The 22809-nt window shown below is 40.9% G+C and overlaps 1 protein-coding gene across 25 annotated transcripts in view; it reads right to left on the bottom strand.

The window, feature by feature from the left end:
- ank2b (ankyrin 2b, neuronal) overlaps window positions 1-22809 on the bottom strand; it is a 1110754-nt gene that overhangs the window by 781736 nt on the left and 306209 nt on the right. For 2 of the 25 annotated variants that reach the window (XM_038792206.1, XM_038792217.1), the window contains exon 2: window positions 19181-19241. The exons of the other annotated variants lie outside the window; for them this stretch is intronic. In XM_038792206.1, coding sequence (XP_038648134.1) covers window positions 19181-19201 — 21 coding nt within the window. In that variant the 5' untranslated portion in view covers window positions 19202-19241. The remainder of the gene's footprint in view (window positions 1-19180; window positions 19242-22809) is intronic. 25 annotated transcript variants of the gene reach the window in all.

Genomic DNA, 22809 nt, shown 5'->3' with positions numbered 1-22809 from the left:
CTCCAGGGTCCCAGGTTCGATTCCCGGCTGGGTCACTGTCTGTGCGGAGTCTGCACGTCCTCCCCGTGTGTGCTTGGGTTTCCTCCGGGTGCTCCGGTTTCGTTCCACAGTCCAAAGATGTGCGGGTTAGGTGGATTGGCCATGTTAAATTGCCCGTAGTGTCCTCAAAAGTAAGGTTAAGGGGGGGGGGTTGTTGGGTTACGGGTATAGGGTGATACGTGGGTTTGAGTAGGGTGATCATTGCTCGGCACAACATCGAGGGCCGAAGGGCCTGTTCTGTGCTGTACTGTTCTATGTTCTATTTGGCACGCTGATCTCGATCTTACTTCAAAATTTATTTTGATCATTTATCACCTTGTCAAGCCCTAAAACTAAATAATTCCCCCATTTCTGACCCAGGAACTAATTTAATTCCATTTTGAGTATTTTTCTTGCTGAGTGGCAATCTGTTCAAACAGTGAACAATGTCAAACATTAATTAGTTGTTCCCCCAATTCAATTGGTGGCGCCTTTAAACTCACATCCTCTGGTTTGTTATTTTCTAGTTTTATACAAAATACATTTCCACAACTACTAGGTACAAAATGGTAACACCAACGGTAACCCAGCCTATAGTTTACGTTTATATGCAAATATCCTGCTTATCATGCACAAAGTGAGTAAAAATCATTTCTGTACCTGTATGTTACTCTGAGAATGGAAAGTGAAGGTATTATGTTTGTAGGTTTTCAAAGCCCTGTTTTACCAATTGTTTCACAGCATGTTCGTCAGTGAAACGTATCTGCCATGAATGTGCAATCTATCTTTCTCACATAATTTGCTGTTGCAGAGATTTCAGTACCTCGTGCTCTGAACAATTAATACAACTGCAATAAAATACTCGCTGGAACACTCTCAAGACATTCCTATGTGCCGGGTATATTAAACTGGAAGTCCAGAGATGAACCAATTAAAATAACTATAATACCGATTTATGAATTATGCAAGCCTCACGTGCAAGGCAATTATTTCAGAAAGCAGATGAGGCCAATGCTGAGAGCGTATAACAATCCTAAATGTCTTTGAGGTTGGAGGCTGTCAGTATCTTCAACCAAACAGGTTTTTTTTTGCCACAGACATCAGTACCATAAACCAGAATTCCAATAACTATGAAAGGTTTCAGATAGCCAGTCACCAAAATGGTTTGGTTTTCATGGACCCAAGGGGGCTTGCTTTTCACGAAACAAGTGTGGCATAGGAACAGTAAAATGCATCAGCAGCCATATTAATATGAAAGAAACCAGGAACTGCATTTTGCACCTCCACTGGTGGGTTGAAGGCATGTAAAATCATGTGGGCACTTTGCCCATTGCGTCTCATACCCCAATCCCCCACCCTCTCGCTGAGCCCCACCAGTGAACCCCCAAACGAGTTAGTTGAATCTTGTGGGACATGTCCTGCAGACTTGAGCACAAGATACACTTCAGGATCTCACCAAGGCTTCTTCAGAAACAGTTTCTAAACTCACGACCTCTACCACCTAGAAGAACAAGAGGAATTGGTGCATATGGGCATCACCATGTGCAAGTTTCCTTCCGAGTCGCACATCACCTTAACTTTTAAATATATCACAATGATTTCATAGTTGTGGGCAACTTCCTAGCCAACAGCACTGTCATGGTGTCCACTCCACATGGATAGCAGTGGCATCGCACCACCTGCTCAAGGGCAATTAGGGACGAGCACTAAATGCTGGTCCTGCCACATTCAAGGAATGAGCAAAGGTGTTGGGGCATACCAACCTCGAAGTGCTAATCACAGTCGCTTTACCGCTCTGTGCTGCCTTACCTGCGCTAAAATTCTCCAGCACCTGTCTCAACCGTCCTGACTCAGGTTGGGTGAAATTCAGGCAGCACAGCGGGTCCCTGGATCCAGCATCCAAGTGTAAACAAAACAGAGCGGAGGAGAACATGCCCCCTTCTTTATGGCACTAGCTGCTATAAAGCGGGTGAGTTTAAAGGTCCAAAAGAAAAATAACAGGCGAGGGAGAAGGTAAGTGTCTCAGGTAAGTGGATGGAATGTGGATGGTTAGAGCATTGGGGGTCGAAGGGGTCAGAAATTGGGGGTGGGGGGGGGGAATGAGTGATCTGTGATGGGGAATACCGTAGGGTGCTAATTTGGGGAGGGGTGTCATGGAATTTGAAAATAGTTATGCTGAAGTTAGAAGTGTTTTTATTTCTTCCAACATTTTCAGAGCGTCACACTGACAGACCGATCAGATGTTAGCAATTTAAATCACTTTCTCAAATGGTTCCCAGCACAGCGCAATGGTCCAGACGAGGTTAGTGCTTCTGGACAATTGCCAGGAAAACTCTTACCTGGATAGCCCCCAAATCCACATTGGGGATCCAGGAAGTTAGTATTGAACAGAAAGTTTTGTGAGACCTCTAGCTACCTTCTTAATATACAATGATAATTTGTTTGGAATAAGGCAAAAATGGACCAACCAAACTTCTTACTTTCCTAGCACAGCCTACACTGCTCTCCCCAATTGATCTCAACTCAGGATCAAGTTGCACCCATTCTCCAAACTCTCCGTGCCATATCTGCACACTTTTTGTTTTCTTATATTGGATTCAGGATCAGTGTCCAAATTGAACCTTAGCACAGTCTGCACTTTTTCTCCTCGACCCACAACCAACTAATGATTCAGCCTCATCCTAATCTTCGGTCCTAGTCAGAAACCTTTGCTGAGACCCACCATGACCCAATTCTACCTCCATCGCAATGTCAGTCCTAGCCTGCAACTTCAACTTGCAATTTTATCCCATCCAACATACGGACCAAACTTTCCACACCCATTGTCTCCGGCCGCAAGATGGGATATCAAGAAGTTGTAAATTAAACAGATTGAAAAGGAATAAATGTATGATTTGTCATGCGAGAGTACCTTTAAGAAATGGGTGTATAAGAAAAGTACCTTTAAGAAATGGGTGTTCGTCAGTGATGTCAGAGTATGGGTGGAGCTGGGTTGTCTGTCAGCTTTTTACTTTCGTTTTAGGCTGTTTGCTGCAGTTTTTTAGTTTCATTTTCAGTGCTGGAGCTGAAGTCAGATAAAGCAGGTGTACTGTTGATCTCTCTGCCATGAAAAGACTATCTCTTGATCATTTGGTGAATTCAGAATTATAAATGTTCTCAGTAGTGAATGAAAACCTGATGTGCTTCTGTTAAAAAGTGTTTCTTTTGTCTTCTGGATGTTGTTTGGGAAGTTATTAAGGATTACTTAGTGTTGTATTCTTTGGGGGTTGTATTTGAATTGATGGTTGCTAAGATTTTCACTGTATGCTTTAAAAAGGTTAAGGTTAACTTGAGTTCATAGAATAAACATTGTTTTGCTTTAAAAAATACTTTTCCATTTCTGCTCTATCACACCTGTAGAGTGAGCCATGTGCTCCCCATACCACCATCTATTAAAATTTGTGGGTCAGGTGAACTCCATGAAACACTTTGGGGGCTTGTCCGGGATAAAAGTCTATCTATTGGATTGGCTTTGTGAACTTAAAGACGGTGAGGTGTGAGCATATTGTGGTTGCATTTCAGGTGTGGTGTTTCAGTTAAGTAGGGAGTATGTTGTGGACAATGGCTCTTTCAGAGACTCTGAAGTTTTTGGGGGTGGAGACGGTCCCACGCAGTACCTTACGGGCAGAGACTAAAAGCAGACTGTTAGATTTGGCAAAAACATTGCAGTTAACATTACGTGGCAAATTGCGGAAAGGTGAGGTAATTCTGGCGGTGGCTAAGCATTTAAAGTTGCCTGAGATACAGTTTGACTCATTGGAAATGGCAAAAATTCAGTTACAACTTAAACAAATGGAACATTTGAAAGAATTAAAGCAGTTTGAAGACCAAAACGAGGAAAAAGAAAGAGAAAGAGAGGAAAAAGAAAGAGAGAGAGGAAAAAGAAAAGGAACGAGAAGAAAGAAGAAAAGAAAGAATAGCCCTAGCAGAACAAAAAAAAAGAGAATGGGAGATACAGATCGGGGAAAAAGATAAAGAGAGAGAGTTTGAACTTCCGAAAATGGCCATGAAACACGACAGTCAGTTAAAATTCGCAGACATAAAGGGAAATGTACAGTTGGATGATAGTGATGAGGATCGTGAAAAAGAATTTCAAAGTCGAAGGCTTGGTGGGAATCTATTTAAACATGTCCAAGCATTGCCAAGGTTTGACGAGAAGGATGCCGAAACCTTTTTCATTTCATTTGAGAAGGTAGCTAAACAAATGAAATGGCCACAAGACATGTGGATATTACTGATTCAAACAAAGCTGATAGGTAAGGCTAGTGAAGTGTTTGCATCACTACCAGAGGAGATATCTGGGACATATGAGGAGGTGAAAAAATACATCTTAGGTGCATATGAACTAGTGCCTCAAGCCTACAGACAAAGGTTTAGAAATGTAATTAAAGAATTTGGTCAAACATACATGGAGTTTGAAAGGCTCAAACAGAGTAATTTTGATAGGTGGATAAGGGCTTTGAAAATAGACCAAACACATGAAGCTTTCAGAGAAATGAGCTTAAAAATTCAATTCCTGATGTCGTGAGAATTCATGTGGAAGAGCAGAGGGTTAAAACTGCGAGATTAGCAGAAGAAATGGCAGATGATTAGGAATTAGTTCATAAATCAAAGCTTGGTTTCCGACATCAGTTTCAGCCGGTGAGGGATAGAAACTGGGGCATGAGAAATACTCAAGTGGTGAAGGTAAAAGTGATCTGATGGGAGATAATAAGGAGAGCGTACCTCAGATTAAAAAAGAAATCCAGGAGGGTGGAAAAGACAGTGTTGGTGGTTGAAGAAAAGCACTGGAAGGCTGATGTGGTAAAACAGGATAAGACAGTGGGGTTTGTTAAAGTGGTAAAGGAAATCCCAAGTGAAGCGAAGGAGGTGCAAAAGATTGTACAGCCTGATCAAGAGGTGAATGATAAGAAGGTGCCAGATGTCTTTAAAGAATTTACTTGTGTGGGTAAGGTTTACTCATGTACATCAGGGGGAGCAGGTAAAGAAGTCACAATTTTAAGAGATACGGGAGCTAGGCAATCTTTAATGGTAAGAGATGAGGAGTCATGTAGGTTGGGAAGAATGTTGCCAGAAAAGGTGCTAATATGTGGAATTCGGGGTGAGAGGAGTAGTGTTCCAATAGATAAGGTAAGGTTGGAAGAGTGGTGAAGTGGTAATAGGTGTAATAGAGAAACTATCTTGTCCAGGAATACAGTTTATCTTGGGTAATGATATAGCTGGATCACAGATGGGAGTGATGCCTACTGTGGTTGGAAAATCAGACACCTGAAGTGTTGAAGGACAAATATCCTGGGAATTTTTCCGGATTGTGTAAATTTGTAAATTAAACTTTTCTTAACCTGTGATTTGTGACAAGGTCGCAAAGTCACACGTTAAGACAACAGGAGAAATCAAAGAGTGAAGATAAAGGTGAAGTGCAATTATCAGAAACGATTTTTGATCAGATGATTGGAAAAGAACAGGTGGAGGATGAGGCGAATATTTTTAGTTCGGGAAAATTGGCGGAGTTACAACAGAAAGATGTAGAAATAATACGGATGTATCAGAAAGCATACACGGAAGAGGAATCCGAGTGTATACCAGAATGTTATTACCGTAAAAGTAATGTCTTGATGAGAAAATGGAGACCTTTACATATGCACGGGTGAAAAGTGGGCAGAAGTTCATCAAGTAGTGTTGCCGGTAAGGTATAGAAATGAGGTGTTGCGAGTTGCACATGAGGTACCAGTTGGAGGTCATTTGGGAATAAGGAAAACTCAAGCTAAAATCCAAAAACATTTTTATTGGCCTGGAGTACATAAAGATGTAGTTAAATTTTGTCAATCATGTCACACAAGTGATAGGGAAACCTCAAGCAGTGATAAAACCAGCACCCTTAATACCCATTCCAGCATTTGAGGAACCTTTTACAAGGGTCCTAATTGATTGCATAGGACCGCTTCCTAAAACGAAAAGTTGGAATCGATATCTTTTGATGATAATGGATTTGTCTCCTAGGTTTCCAGAGGCCATTCCAGTATGTAATATTACAGCTAAAAGGATTGTGGAGGAGTTACTTAAATTCTTTACTAGATATGGACTACCCACAGAAATACAATCGGATCAAGGATCAAATTTTACCTCAAGGTTATTCAAAGAAGTTATGGATAGCTCAGGAATAAAACAATTTAAATCAACTGCGTGCCATCCAGAATCGCAGAAAGCATTAGAAAGGTGGCATCAGGCATTAAAGACAATGTTGAGGGCTTATTGCCAAGATTATCCAGAGGATTGGGATAAAGGAATTCCATTCGTACTGTTTGCAATTAGGGATGCACCTAATGAGTCAACCAAATTTAGTCCTTTTGAACTAATATTTGGTCATGAGATAAGAGAACCACTTAAATTGATTAAGGAAAAATTGGTGAGTGAGAAATCGGAAATTACATTATTGGATTACTTGTCAAATTTAAGGGAACGATTAAATTGAGCAGGTGAATTGGTTAGACAACATTTAAAAGTTGCACAAAATGTGATGAAATGGGTAGCGGACAAGAAATCCAAAGTTCATAGTTTTGCCAGTGGAGATAAAGTTTTAGTATTGTTACCAGTGGCAGGTGAGCCTTTAAAAGCTAGGTTTTGTGGACCTTATCAGATTGAAAGGAAATTAAGTGAGGTGAATTATGTGGTAAAAACACCAGATAGAAGGAAGACTCACTGAGTATGTCATGTGAATATGCTTAAAAGGTACTTGGGAAGGAGAGAAAAAGGAGGAGGTTTTAATGATCCTAACTCGAAAGTGACAAACCAAATCCAGATGATTTGGAATTTGACATCCCTCAAATTAAATTGGAAAACGAGGATGTTCTTAAAAATTGGGATAAATTGTTGAGTTACCTTCCAGAGGGAAAACGGACTGACCTGAAAGAGTTATTGATATCACATGGGCAAGTTTGTAGAGATAAACTGGGAAGAACTAAAATGGCTATATACATGATGTAGATGTGGGAATTACTGTCCAATCAAACAACATCCATACAGACTTAACCCTTTAAAATTGGCACAGGTTAACAAAGAGATTGAGAGCATGCTTAAAAATGGCATAATTGAAGTGGGTTGCAGCCAATGGAGCTTACCCATAGTGATGATACCTAAACCAGATGGTACCCAACGGTTGAGTGCGGACAATAGAAAGGTTAGTGCAGTTACAAGAATGGACTCTTATCCTATCCCATGTTTGGAGGATTGCATTGAGAAAGTGGGACAATCAGCTTTTATTTCCAAACTGGATTTACTTAAAGGTTACGGCACCTTTATCCGAAAGGGCGAAGTAGATTTCAGCTTTTGTGACTCCAGATGGTATATACCAATTCAAAGTTATGCCATTTGGCATGAAAAATACCCCAGCCACATTTCAGCAGTTAACTAACAAAGTTGTTTCAGGATTACCCAATTGTGCGGTATAAATCAACGATCTGGTACTTTTCAGCCAGACATGGAAAGAACATTTGAAACATCTGATGGAGTTATTCGATTGACTTCATGAGGCGGGTTTGGTGATAAACCGAGCCAAAAGTGAATTTGGAAAAGCCCAAGTCACTTTCCTTGGCCATACAATCGAACCGGGTCGAATGGTCACACGGGATGTGAAACCAACAGTTATTGAGGAGTTTTCAATACCCTCAAGACGAAGGGAAATAATGCGATTTCTTGGCATGAGTGGATTTGATCGAACATTTGTGCAAAAGTCTTGTAGCGTGATTGTTCCACTGATGGACTTGCTGAAGACACGTCAAAAATTTCAGTGGCAGCGGACTTTCAACAGGCATTTGACTGTCTAAAAGCTGTGATACCAATGCTCCTGTGTTGGAGAATTGCAAGGGACTCTGTGATCAGATTGAACTATAGTATCTGACTTTAAAGAGACATGTTGAGGCATAGAGGAATGGATGGATCGTGCAGAGACCTTCTTGTTCAAAGAGACTGTCAATCGAGACGGATTTCAGTTGGAGGAAGAAGAACAAAGAAAAATGATTATACCTGTTTGCGTGTGTTGGTTTTTGAAACGAAAAAGTATATTTACTGTGTGCATTTCTTCAAGGGTAGTGAAAAGGTGAAAAATGAAACCATCTTGAAGTTGATGGGTTTTTATTTCTTGGGGCAGGTGTCATGTGAGAGGATCTTCAAGAAATGGGTGCTTAAGAAATGTACCTTTAAGAAATGGGTGTTTATCAGTGATGTCAGAGTGTGGGTGGAGCTGGGCTGTCTGTCAGGCTTTTACTTTTGTTTCAGGCTGTTTGCTGCAGGGTGTGTTTTAGTTTCGTTTTCAGTGTTGGAGCTGAAGCCAGACAGAGCAGGTGTACTGTTGATCTCTCATAGAACATAGAAAAATACAGCACAGAACAGGCCCTTCGGCCCACGATGTTGTGCCGAACTTTTGTCCTAGATTAAGAAAAGTTAATCTATACCCCATCATTCTACTGTAATCCATGGACCTATCTAATAGCCGCTTGAAGGTCCCTAATGTTTCCGACTCAACTACTTCCACAGGCAGTGCATTCCATGCCCGCACTACTCTCTGGGTAAAGAACCTACCTCTGATATCCCCCCAATATCTTCGACCATTCACCTTAAATATATGTCCCCTTGTAATGGTTTGTTCCACCGGGGGAAAAAGTCTCTAACTGTCTACTCTATCTATTCCTCTGATCATCTTATAAACCTCTATCAAGTCGCCCCTCATCCTTCTCCGTTCTAATGAGAAAAGGCCGAGCACCCTCAACCTTTCCTTGTAAGACCTACTCTCCATTTCAGGCAACATCCTGGTAAATCTCCTTTGCACCTTTTCCAAAGCTTCCACATCCTTCCAAAAATGAGGCGACCAGAACTGCGCACAGTACTCCAAATGTGGCCTTCTGGCATGAAAAGACTATCTCTTGATCATTTAGTGAATTCAGAATTATTAATGTTCTCAGTAGTGAATGTAAACCTAATGTGCTTCTGTTAAAAGGTGTTTCTTCTGTCTTCTGGATGTTGTTTGGGAAGTTATTAAGGATTACTTAGTGTTGTATTCTTTGGGAGTTGTATTTCAATTGATGGTTGCTAAGATGTTCACTGTATGTTTTAAAAAGGTTAAGGTTAACTTGAATTCATAGAATAAACATTGTTTTGCTGTGAAAAATACTTTTCCATTTCTGCTCTACCACACCTGTAGAGTGAGCCATGTGCTCTCCATACCACAATATAGTAAGATTTGTGGGTCAGGTGAACTCCATGAAACACTTTGGGGGCTTGTCCGGGATAAAAGTCTACCTATTGGATTGGCTTTGTGAACTTAAAGACGGTGAGGTGTGAGCATATTGTGGTTGCTTTTCATGTGCGGTGTTTCAGTTAAGTAGGAAGTGTATTGTGGACAATGGCTCTTTCAGAGACTGAAATTTTTGGGGGTGGAGAAGGTCCCACGCAGTACCTATTAGAATTGGTGGTTACTATGATGTTCACTATATGTTTTAAAAAAGGTTAACTTGAGTTTATAGAATAAACATTGTTTTGATTTTAAAAATACTTTTCCATTTCTGCTGTACCACACCTGTAGAGTGGGCCATGTGCTCCCCATACCACAGTCTATTAAAAGTTGTGGGTCAGGTGATACAATTAGGGGTTCTCTAAATCCTGGCTCATAACAGATTTTGTTTTTAAAAGTCCTTTGGAACATAAAGGTTCCATGGTTACGTATGGGTATGGTTGAGTTTGTGATTCAAATACCCCTTAAGTAAATGTTCTGAAATTTGGAGATAAACAAGTGTTTTCAGTGATCGAGAAGTGAATTATCATTATATTTGTGCAATGAACCTAATTTTTAACTCTATTGCTGAATGACACAAGAAGCTGCATAAATCACTGTCGGATGGCAAAGCTGAAATATACAATTAGAATGGACTGCACTGTATTGTATAACTGCTAAAGGATATATAATATTGGATAGCTCCAGTCTTTTGTCTTTATGTGATACTGCTTTATTTTGTACTTGGCTACTTGGAAAGTGAAAGCTGTCCCAGGAGATTCTATAACCCAATTTGTATACCAGACAATTCCACTGAAACATTTTCCAGTGGTTTCTGGTTTTGATTTCGAAACCGGACAAGGTTGATTTTCATTGGACAGGAAGGAACTATTCCCCATAACAGAGACATAGATTTAAGGTACTGAGCAAGAGATTTAGAGGGGACTTGAGGAAAAACCTTTAAAACCAAAGGGTGGTGGGAATCTGAACTCACTGCCTGAAAGGGTGGTCGAGGCAGGATTCCTCACATTTAAGAAGTATTTAGATGAGCTCTTGAAATGCCATGGCACACAAGGCTACGGACCAAGTAATGGAAAATGGGACTAGAGTAAATAAGTGTTTGACGGCCAAAAAGACACAATGGTCTGAAGGGCCTCTTTCCCTGCTGTAAAAACTCTATCGGGTGGGATTTACTGGCTGTTCACGTCGGCGGGAAATTCCGGTCCCACGCCAGCGCACGTGTTTTCTGGTGACGAGGTCAATGGAAATTTCCATTGAGAACCGGTAGATCCCACTGGCGGGCCTGATAGAGCTGGCAACGCCGGCTCCACACTGATTAGTGCGCCATTTTTAAAGGGTTCCCCAAATTGCAGAGGGGCGCACCCCACAAGTATTGGAGTAACCCCCTGAACCCACCATGCAGACATCAGGGCGATCCTCCACAAGCATCGGGGTGACTCTGCCCCACCCCCCCTCCCCACACACACACACACATAAGGAAACCCTAATGGGGCTTCCCAGAGGGCAGTGCCAGTTGCCGGGGAATGTCCCTCTCCCCCTGGGGATTATACTTATCTCCGCTCCCCCACAGCAGGTTCCCATAGACTGCTTCAAGTTTTTTAAAACCCATTGTAATCCTCACCAACATGATGTCGGTTTGGTAAGGTATGAATATTTAGTTAAGGGAAGGGGGGGGACGGAGACATATTTTGGGAAAGCCCTTTCAGTATATTTAAATGTATTTAAATTTATTAAAATGAGGTTCCCACCCAGAGTGGTGTGGAAAATCAGAAAACGAGATCTTGAAGACGAGTTTCTAGTTTTTGTTAAACTCTACAGATTTTGGCCCGGGTCACCATTTACGCTGACAACTCTCACAGGCTCAAAATCACATGCAAATTCCCGCATCTTTCCAGCACCAACACTGGTCAGAGGGGAGTGGAAAAATCCAGTGGCTCCGCCACAGGACAGCGCCAAAAGGACTATAGGCTGATCTTCATTATAAATCTGTTCCCATCTGGAGGAGGGGTTGAAAATCAATGCTGAGCTGCTGCAACCATGATGATCTTCATTACGTTCCTGTCCCAGTTACCTGTTATATCCCTCAAAACCAGTTGATGAAGGATAGAACGGGAGCCATCTTTGACATATTTTTCTAACCATTTATTTACAATGCTACAGGTTACAAGTATACAGCTCCTAACTCAACAATGCCAGACCCATTCTGTGTCTGTTTATAGGGTCACAAGTCAATCCACAGTTAATGCCCACAGCCTACATATAATTAAACACAATTAACACTACCTTGGGACATGTTGAAATTGTTGCTGCCATCTTTGAGATAAAGTGGATCTGCCCAAAATTGAATGTGCCCAAGGTGTATAATATTACGGTAATATTTTGTGAGACCCAGGCTGCTGTGGCAAAAGCTATTCATGGCATGACTGTTAGCCTGATGCTGTCATTATTAAGTATCCATTCACAAATGTTTTAATTGGAGTCACTGGCCTGGATTTTGTTTTGGCTTTGGACCCCAACATCAGGATCACATCCCAGTTCTGAAGAATTTTTGAAGAAATGGCTAGAAGACAGGATTGTCATCCAGTTGAGGAAGGTGGACAGCCTCCGGAAGCTGGAGAGCCAATAAAGTGGGCCTCCAGCACTGAAGGAACTGCAATCTGTCATTGAAAGTAAGTGAAGGAGCCATGCCCTCTCAGCATTTACAGACTTTTAAAAATAAATGGGCTCAGCCACCAGATCATAATTAGAGGGGAAACAGGGCAGTGGGTGTCTGCAGCTGGGGCCATGTAGGCATGGCAGCTGCAGGGTGATACTCAAATCGATCCAGGAGCCCAACTTGCCTGGACTGTGACCGGGAAGTCATCCGCAGGCATCTACCCGGCTCTGAACACCTCAGGATCTACATGTCGAATGAGGTTTTCCAGTCAGCGTCGATTATGGCCTAATAGGCCTTTAAATTATGTTGACAAACCACCCTCTGCTTGCTGGTAAATAGCATTCACCACTGATCTGCTGCCTTAACAATGGCCTGGAGGCAGTAACAAAGGTGGACAGGCCCAGAATTTTTCAGTCCACCTTCGTTACTGCCTCCAACGGGCTCCCAAAATCCAGCCCTTTATTTTCTTAACGATATAGATCAACTTAAAATGTTGTACATAGGTGGAGATTTTCATACCGCTGATTTCAATGGAAATGAAATGGATTCTACATTGAATGGAAACCCCACTCTGCCAAGCTGTTCAGACACATCAAAAAGAAAGTCAACCCCTTAGAGAGATCTGTCCAAGTGATGAAAAGTTTGCAAATCCGTTACCTTTGGAGGGGGAGCTCCAGCATCTCAACATATAATATATATATATTACAAGTCCTTAATAATTGCCATAGAAATGCCATGTTACAATAATGCAGGAAGTGTTGTGAAAAGTGTAGCAGTAAGACGTGATATATAACTTGCGCAATTATCAATAATTGGCTGGAGAGCAACTCTGCACTGATACTTAGTTGGTTGATACATGGTTGGCCATGACACATCGCTTACAAATTTCATTTTTTAAATATAGTTTTCTCACTCAATTTGAAAATATTTTAACATCAGGGCATGATTAATATTTAACCAGTTAATAATCATTGGAAACTATTCTTTGAAATCAGATTGCATGCAAGGCAGTATAAATACATCAAAAGAATTATTTTTAATAAATCTGCCCCACGCTTTACACGGAATCCAAGTACAGTTCTGGAATTCCGTGTAATTGCGGGAGATGGGAGATAGGAGAGACTAGCGAGAAGAGATTATTAACCTGAATGCAGACTCAAAACTGCTCATTTTGCAGGTGTTACTTTTGGTATGGTTATAAGTGCCTTCATTTATTTAGCTCACCTCATAATTGGAATTGAGCCATAATGTTACCCTCCCACCATAAATGACAGGATACAATTATTGTACAAAGCCACTCCGGCCGTTAAGGGAAGGCGGGTAAATTTCTCATAATGGCATAAAATGGCAGGAGTGTTTTGTGCCACAAAGCAGTAAGCCACAGACATGGAGGTGGATTTAATGCAGCTTGTGGGTTTCCTGTTGGCCCAGCCCACTTAATCACCAAAGAGGCCCGTGTCAGTCTCCCAGCACTCCACCCATTGCCCTGGCTGAAATTAGCTACTTTCATGCACCAAGGCTCTGATTGAGCTCTTAATTAAAGCAATAACTTATTTGGGGAGAAGCATAGGTGCGCTTAAAGAAAAATTTCAAGGACAGTTAAATTATTATTGAAACTCTAAGTCTGTGGGTTATTTTGAAGATGCACAAGGTGCAATAGTAGTATTATGACTCACAGCTGAACTTCTAAATCTCATAATTGAGGGTCTGAAGTGGGAAGGTCTGGCATGGTGGACTTCCCTGAGGCAACAATTCAAAAGGTATTTAAAGATGCATTTTAGAAAATATAGGGTACATTTCAAGAATTTCAAGCTCCTAGTGTGGAGCATCACCTGCCAACTCAGGCATGGATGACAGCAGGTTCGCAAAGACATTCTGTTCAATAACCTGAATAGGTGAAAACTTTCAAGGAGGTCCAATAATTTCTGTCTCACAATGCATTCCCAATAATTGCAGCTCAACAACAAGAGAGCGATTTATGTTTAAAAACAATTCAAGTTAGGCTCCAGCATTATCTTTCTATTGAGATGAGTTATTTGAACAGAAGCACTGCACACAAAATTAGTATTTACTTTAATAATTTAAGGTAATACAATTATCATTTCACGTTTATTTTAAAAAGCCTCCAAATTCTAAGAGATGATCAGAGCAGAGTTAACTGTTGTCTTTATTGCACTATTGCTAATTATCAACTTTTGCTGCTCGTTATATTGGTCAGGAAGTCTCTCAGACCTGTTCTAATGTATTAGAACCATAAAAAAATGATACTTGGCTACACCTTCATATCACTTTATCCTATAGGATGGTTTTAAAATTACTACCTTCAATTTTAAGTCAATGCTCCATTTCTTATTCTGAATTTGGCACATATTCCTTTCACCAGAGAACGAATCAGAACCGTACCAATCAACTAAATTGCCAACCAAAATATTATTAACTTAAAGGAGCATAATTTCACTAATTCAATTACACAAATCAAGTTAGCCACAGAATTGTCTTGTCCTCAAGGAAACTACAAATGAGGCTTGATTTTGATTAAGATGTTTCATTTGAGTGAAATAAGGTAGAATTATGTGGATTCCTGCAACAAAACTCGGGTATTAAAGATTACTCACAAGAAGCAAATTTACATCAATATAATCAAGAACAAGCTAATCTGCAACATCAGCCAACATTCAGATTCCCTCCCTAACCTCTACCTCCCCTCTGCTCATTTAAGACCTTTCTTCAATATCATTTCTTTGATCAAAATTCTGTTCACCCCTCCTGGTTGCATCGGTTTTGCTCATCTTCATTTTTAAAAATTACACCTCTGTGTAACACCTTCAGATGTTTTTCTTGTGTTAAAGGTGCCATATAAATGCAAGTTGTTGTTGTTGTTGAGGTATCTACCTAATTATGGATAAGTTAACCACAATACGTTAGGATGCTACAAATCTCTTTACTGGACCAGAATTCACCAGAATGACTGCAGCGGTTTAAAACAGGCAGCTCACTACCAGCTTCAAGGCCCATTAGGGATGGCAATGAATACTGCCCTTGCCAACCATGCCCACATACCATGAATGAATAAAGAAAATCCAGGTCGGCCATGATCTAATAGAATGGTGGTACCGATTTGAGGGGCTGAATAGCCGACTCCTATTATGTTCCTAAAGACAAACCAGTCTGAATTTAATTCTGACACCAACACGTTTCTGACTTTCATGCCTATGGATGGGATTTATCGACCACCCCGCCCCGTGGTTTTCAGCGGCGGAGGCGGTCCATGAGCGGGATATACCGACCCCGCCATTGTCAACGGGATTTCCTGGTGACCGCGCAGTTGTCACCGTCTGGAAAACCCATGCGCTGGTGTGGGACTGGAATTTCCTGCCGGCGTGAACAGCCAGTAAATCCCGCCCTACATTTATCTATGACAATTCTACTACAGTTTAATAAAGTTATGAATTTCTCCCGTAACAATCAGTAAAATAAATCCCAACAGCACGGTTTCCAACTGACACTATTGTCAGTTCACAGGTGCACAGGATTCTTCCATCTATCAAACAGCATGAGTTTTCACACTTATTGATAGGTGAAAATATTGAGGATGCAATGCTGCATAACACACTCCAGAATGTATTGCAAGGGACTGAGACATGGCGGGTTTGAGATGATATAAATAAAGTGCTCAAGCATTGCTCTCACAGTTAATTCCACCATCTCGGCCTGCAAAGCATGACTTCCATGAAGGACTCCATAGAATAGGTGCTGAGCTATATGTAAACAACATGATAGAAAAATCACATTGCTAACAATGTCAACATTTTGTGTTATACCTTGAGAAATGTCAAAATGCTTCATGCAAATGTGTATCCGTAATAAATTAAATTTCTCATTATAAAGTGCAAAATTCTAGAAAGCAACAAACTCATAATTTGATATCACAGCTGCATTTAGTCACAAGGGCATCAATGACTCTAAAACACTTCAAAAGGGATTTTTATTTTATTTATTGAGAAAATTGTTGACGTTATTATTTTAAAAATAGGATATTGGTTTCCTTAAACATCCACATCGGCTGCTGCCATTCCTGCTTTTTGGATTTTCGGTCTTTGCCCTATTCGCAGAATACATGAAACATCTGAAACTCTTAATTTGTAGTTACTAACTTGCCATCAGTACCATAAATTAGGGGCCATGTCTCATCCTGCAGGGAGAAACTACAATTACCATAGTAATAACATTTGATTCTGTGCAAGGGATGACAATCGCAATCTTTTCGGAACATATCTCGGCATAATCTTCAGACAAAGCTTTCTTTGAAATGTTTTTGTATCAGAACATTGCGCCTGGGGACAGTAAGATGAGGGTTCCTGCTTTCTGGTCATGAAAGAAAATTTAAGAGCAGCAAAAAAATCCTGACAACCTTCACACATCTCCGGAAAGCCAAGTATAAAGCAGCACTGACAGACTGAGTGCAGGCTGTCTATCTGCTAAGCTACATAATAGTGCACAGCATGGTGGTGATGGGAGGTTTAAAACTGGGAGGTGAAGATAACAAACTGGAGGTTGGGAGACAAGGGGGAGATACTAGTTCAAACTGAATATTGAACTAATTCTAGCACTGTGCAAATTTGTCAGTTTTTTTTTTATCGTCAGAACTGCCAACTTTTAAGTCTCACTGTCTCAGTTTTTATTTAGAATAATCCTGTCAATTTCTCTCTTCCCTTCCTGGCAGGGATATTGGGGCAGATATTGACAACATAACATGAACCATATCACGTGATTTGCCCAGCATTCAGTTCCCAGACAAGGTATACATAACAGGCCGTCTATGTGTTGTAGATGTTTGGCTCTGCTGTCCAAGGCTGTTTTCTATCAGTTCCAAGGGTCAATTGACAGTCTCGGTTTCCCACCCAATTGCTCATAGTTCATGGGCAATCCTTGGCAGCAGGTGTTGGAAGACTACTTGAACACGGAGTTGAATCAGATCTTCGACCAATATTCAGACATGCATCATCATGAGGACAGGAATCAGAAACAACTTCTCCTCTTGACAATAGCCACTGAGGCCTCTCGTAGCTGCAGGTGAGATCAGCGAACCCAGCCCAAGAATTGACCTGGGCTCCTCCTAGTCTATACTATCCATATCATCAGCTTACAGAATTATCGGATGAGCTTAATGCATCTCGTTTTAAAAAGCAGTATGTGTTCCCCCAAATCAGATTTATATTATTCCTATCCGTTCCCCATTTGCCGCTATATCTGATCCTTTTGCAATACAAGAGGGGCAGGAGCACATGTGCACGTGCTAAGCTGAGATGGATACTCTCGCATCAGAATTCTATTTTTAAATTATTTTAAAGTAAATGGCCCTGGAAATCATTGGGGTTTACAATTACAATTACGGTCAGGCATTAGCAAAATCCACTGAAAAGCAGCAGAGACCTGGCCGTGATGGGCTTTGACTGTTTCTAGCATTTCCCCACCTACTCTTCATGGAATCAGACATCCATTAATCACTTTCAAAGCCAGTAAATGGCACTCCTCGTCTCAGGTGTTGCCATTTGGCCCTAAGGTGGTGAACACACCTGTAGATGTTTCACAAACAAGTAGTCTGAACCCTGTCATGTGAGAGTACCTTTAAGAAATGGGTGTTTATAAAATAGCTGTAGTGGATGTATCTTTAAGAAATGGGTGTTTATAAAATAGCCGTGTTGGATTTACCTTTAAGAAATGGGTGTTTATCAGTGATGTCAGAGTGTGGGTGGAGCTGGGCTAGTCTTGTTTTGAGAGCTGGATAGCTGTAGTCACAGCAAGAACCACAATATATTAAAAGTTGTGTGTAAGGTGAACTCCATGATACGCTTTGGGGTTCACTAAATCCTGGCCCATAACAACCCCTACAGCTATAGCTGGGTTCTGGGAAGGAGGCAGGGCAACTTTCACTCGGTGATGCTCACTAGCACCATTTGTATGGGTACCCTCTGGTTAATCTCCAGTTGGGTAACATTTCTGAGCACTGACTGATGGGATCCTTGCACAACCACCAAGAGCACACAAGACGGATTTGCCAGGCCAGAAAATTCTAGTCAATCTGCCTCAATTCCCTGCCCACCTCATGATCTGTCAAAGCATAGATCGTATAATGAATCCTTATTGTTCAAGGCCAGCCAATGTTATGCTTCAAGGAACTGGGCAAAAGGAATCAATTAATTTAATCTAGATCATCAGAATTTAGTTCAGACTCCCATTGTAAATTATGTAGTTTACATAGCTTTAATATTATTAGTTCTGAAACTACTTATGAAGTTGCCTCATGGCCATAATAGCATCATAAATATCAACCCAAAATGAAGAAATGAAAGCAGCAGATGTGTACACAGAGTTCTATCTGACCAAAGATTACCTCATTTCTCCATCTGTAATACTGCAGTCAACATATTCAGGAGTGAGCGTAGAGCTAGGTCAATAAGTTAAACACGTCCATGCCGAGTTACTTCAACCACGCTGTGGCTTGGTTTCATTTGGCTTGGTTCAGACACCTTTTAAAAAGGCTGATCACTGTTCGTCAAGACCATCTTGCAGTACAAGTTGGAAAACCAGAAACTAAGACAAGTTTCCACCTATGTAATGTAGTTTGGATCTAAATTGATTAGGCTGGGGTCAATTCAGGTTGAACTTCAGATATACTATACATAGCCAGAGGGCAAACATATGCTGCAATGACTAGTCATCAAAAAAATTACTCCAGTACCATGGTACTACAAGTGAGAGAACCCATTAGTGCTACAGCCCATCACAACCCTCAGTTCAAAAGATTTAAAAACAGCAGAGATTAGAGAACTCATTTGTTTTTGACACTTTACAACATCAAGGATAGATGTATTCAAACACTTTTAAACTCTCCTTTTAAAATCTTCCTGTTAACATTTTTACTGGGTTCATTCTCCGCTCTGATACAAACCTTTTTACTCTGAATGTTGGGGAGTCCTGCAACTTCAAAAGAATGGCCATATTTAAGGCTATGTCTATTGGCACATAGTGATGTGACCAACAAATGATGTAAGAGGAGCATCAATCACATGTTGGCTTGGGATTAAATTGTCCTGATATAGTTCAGGGTAAAACCAGCAACCTAACAGTGGTAATTACTCAGAGCAGAACTCAGTATTCTAGAAAAACAGAACAGGTACCTTCTGTAACATGGTGCTCATCTTTTCATGTCAGTTCCTCATAATAATGTTTGTTACTTACCTGCAAAAAGAAAAAAGAAAGGTTAAGTAGACAGTCTTAAGATATATTCTTATGACATTTTCCTCAATTTGGCTGTTTGGATAAAATAACTCAACCCAACATTATATTGTAATAGAGTTACTTGTCCAACTAGGCTCGAATACTTATCACAATACTGATTCATACAAGTCATGCATATAATTTGTTCATACTATTAACATAGTAAGCTTTCTAAGAGGGTGGATGAAGGCATGATTTTGTAATTTATCTTGTCCCTTCCAATTACCTTTCCCTGTTTCATGAAAGTACTGCCTTACAGAGGCACTCTTATTGGTTGACAGGAGCAAACAACCTTGAGTGGTGAAATATACACATGAACACATTAGCTCCACATATGGTAAAATGTTTGCATGTGGCCAGAATATTTTAACCACACATCGGCAATGTGTAGTAATACGTCCCGAAAAAAGGTCACGGTGAGGTTCATTAATGCAGAGAAGATGTAGCATAATACGCTGCAATGTGTCCCAAAAGGAAAGCATTACTGGATTGTTTTTCCAGACTATTCATGGGAAGGCAAAGATCCATGTGTACCACATTTTTAGGAATATTTCAAGTACTATATTGTGAAAAATACAGAAATGAAGCTCCGGGGTTAAAGGATTAGTCATGGGTAGTTAAACTATAATCTGGATCCACGCTCCATTAGCTTTTCACTTTTTAGTAAGTGATTGTTGTGTTCCGATTTCCTGCTGTGCAAAATCTCTCTGCCAAGGCAAGATTGTTAAAACTAATTTGGCATCAGTAATTTCACAAAACCAAAGGCCTACCATAACAGAGTCCTTATTAAGCAAGGACTACAGTAAGCCATGTAAGCTGTAACAGAAATGTGTATGCCACTGACAGAAATGCAAGGAAGGACCACCAAGATTTATACTGTTTAAGTTTTTAAAAAAATTATATTCATTCATGGGACATGGGCTTCGCTGACTGAGCCAGCATTTATTGATCATCCCTAATTGTCCTTGAGAAGGTGATGGTGAGCTGTCTCCTTGAACAGCTGTAGTCCATGTGTTGTCGGAACACCCAGAGTGTTGTCAATAAAGGAGCTCCAGGATTTTGATCCAGCAACAGTGAAGGAAAGACAATATAATTCCAAGTCAAGATGATGTGTGACTTGGAGGGGAACTTGCAGGTAGTGGTGTTCCCAAGCATCTGCTGCCTTTGTCCTTCTAGGTAGTAGAGATCATAGGTTTGGAAGATGCTGGCAGAAGGATGACAGAAGATAATTGCAGCGTTCATTTTTTCATTGCTTGGTTGCTTGATAAAATCCAGTCTATTACATCCAACCCCAAACCAATTATTCAGAAATAAAGTTGCTCATAGTCATAGGTCTGAATTTTCATTCCTGGTTCAGGAGCACAGAGACGGGACAATTCCTGGCCCCACAAAACCAGCCCTGGAAAAGTGCCCAGGATGATTGGATTTTCAATTTGGGGGCACAGGTGAAAATGGGAGTCATGGTGGGCAACTCTGGAAAGAGACCAAAGACTGCAAAGTGTGAAGCGGTCTGGGCAAAAGGCCAGTCTCGATGCACGGCACTTTGTCGAGTCCATGAAAATAAATTATGTACCAACAAAATAAAAATCCTCCAGGCCTCACTCCGCCAACACCCACACCAAGCCCTGTTCATGTCAATTAATGCTACTTCATTAACCACTTACACCCATAGCCCTACATAGCCTCAAAGTCAACCTGTGCCTCTCCAGTCAACCCTCATGACCCTTATGGTCTCATATCAACTTAATGCCAACCGATGCTCCCATCAGGACACATGCCATTTATTTTGTCCCCGGTCTAATTAATTAAGCATCCAGGGGTCTAGCACCATCTTCTGTGATGGAGCAGACTTGATTGTCATGCCCTGCCAACATATCTGGGTGCCATATTCAAAAGGCACCCAACACCACTGACTACGTGAAGAAAGAAGATGTATCTCCAGGAATGGGCCGAGGCTGGAAGATGGACCTCCCCGATGACACTGAAGCTGTAAGATCCAGCTAATAGATGCTCAGCCCACACACTGCTATGATGTCCCATGGTTCAGGGTTGCTGGCGACCCCCATCTTGAACTCTGGAGGCAGCCCAAGCATTTTTCAGCTAAGCCACCACTTCTGCCCACCACGTTGTTTCATTCTTGTTCTGGACTGGCGAGTTTTCCCACTAGCGTCACAGAGAAGCAGGTTTGGGGGAGAAAGAGGAAGAAATTCTGACTGGGCCTTCATCTGCATGCAATTAGCGTCATGCAATAACCTTATGAATAACCTCAGCTGGTATGGGAATTGAACCCACACGTCGTTCTGCATTATGGACCAACCATCCAGACAACTGACCTAACCGACCCCAAGCTTGTACACCACCATTAAATCTCTGCTCAATCTCCTTTGCTCAAAAGGAGAACAACCCCAACCATTCCAAACTAACCTTGTAACTGAAACCTCTTATCCCTGGAACCATTCTGGTATACCTTCTCTGGATCCTCAAGGACCTTCACAACTTTTCTAAAGTGTGGTGATCAGAACCAGGCTTAAAACTCTTGTTGGGGCCTAGCCAGAGCTTCACACAAGGTTCAGCATAACTGCCGTCCTTTTGAACTCAATGCCTCTATTTATTAATAAATAGATTCCATATGTTTTGCTAACCACTCTGAACTTCATAAAGGTGAATGTTTGCACAGAAAATGGAAACTATCCAAGTAGGTCCAGAAGCAAACGACATGAACGGCCAATTCTAATTCACTCTTTATTCGAACTAATTTTTATCATAAAAAAGTGATCAATTCAGGTTGTTGCAATATTATGCAAGCTAACTGCTCTACTTTACCATAACTAAAATGATCAATGACAAAGGTTATGAGAACATTGAGCTTTGTGCAGATTACACTCCTTTCCGCACTGAAATATTTATCTCCTGAGAAATCCCTGCTTTGATACAATCAACAATGTTTCTGACTTCCCTTGCTACTGCTGAAACAAACCACTAGAGGGAACAAGGGGCCCAAATGTGGAAAGTTGGTAACATCACAAAATGCATCTGTCACAAAATGCTCGTGCTTTTTTACAGTCATGGATTTGGAAAAGAAAATGTATCTACACTTCTAAATTTGTCTGTAAAATCAAGGTGCTCAGTTACTTTGAATCATAGAAAGCACACAGCACCATTTAAAGAATAGTTCTCTGGCGTCCTGAGTACCACTTCTCCTTCGACAAATATATAAATAAATGGATTAGCCGGTCATATCTCACTTTCCTCCTTTAACATGCATCAAAACCTTACTATTGGACCACGTCTTTGGTCATTGGACTAAATATATCCTTATGTTGCTCAATGTCAGATTTTCTTTTATAACACTCCTTCCTGTAAAACACGTAATGATGTTTTATTATATAAAGGTAATATATCAATATACGTTGTTGATGTGTGTCAAGTGCTTTAAGGCAACCCAAACAATGTAGCGACATGTAAAAGTTTTTTTTCCTTCTCGCTCAATTAAATATGCATTTTACCAAATAATACATATAGAAACCGA

Source organism: Scyliorhinus canicula, chromosome 3 (genome assembly GCF_902713615.1).
Source record: "Scyliorhinus canicula chromosome 3, sScyCan1.1, whole genome shotgun sequence".
Classification (NCBI taxonomy): domain Eukaryota; kingdom Metazoa; phylum Chordata; class Chondrichthyes; order Carcharhiniformes; family Scyliorhinidae; genus Scyliorhinus; species Scyliorhinus canicula.
Note: the sequence above shows the minus strand (reverse complement) of the source record. Positions and strands in the feature narration are given on the sequence as shown.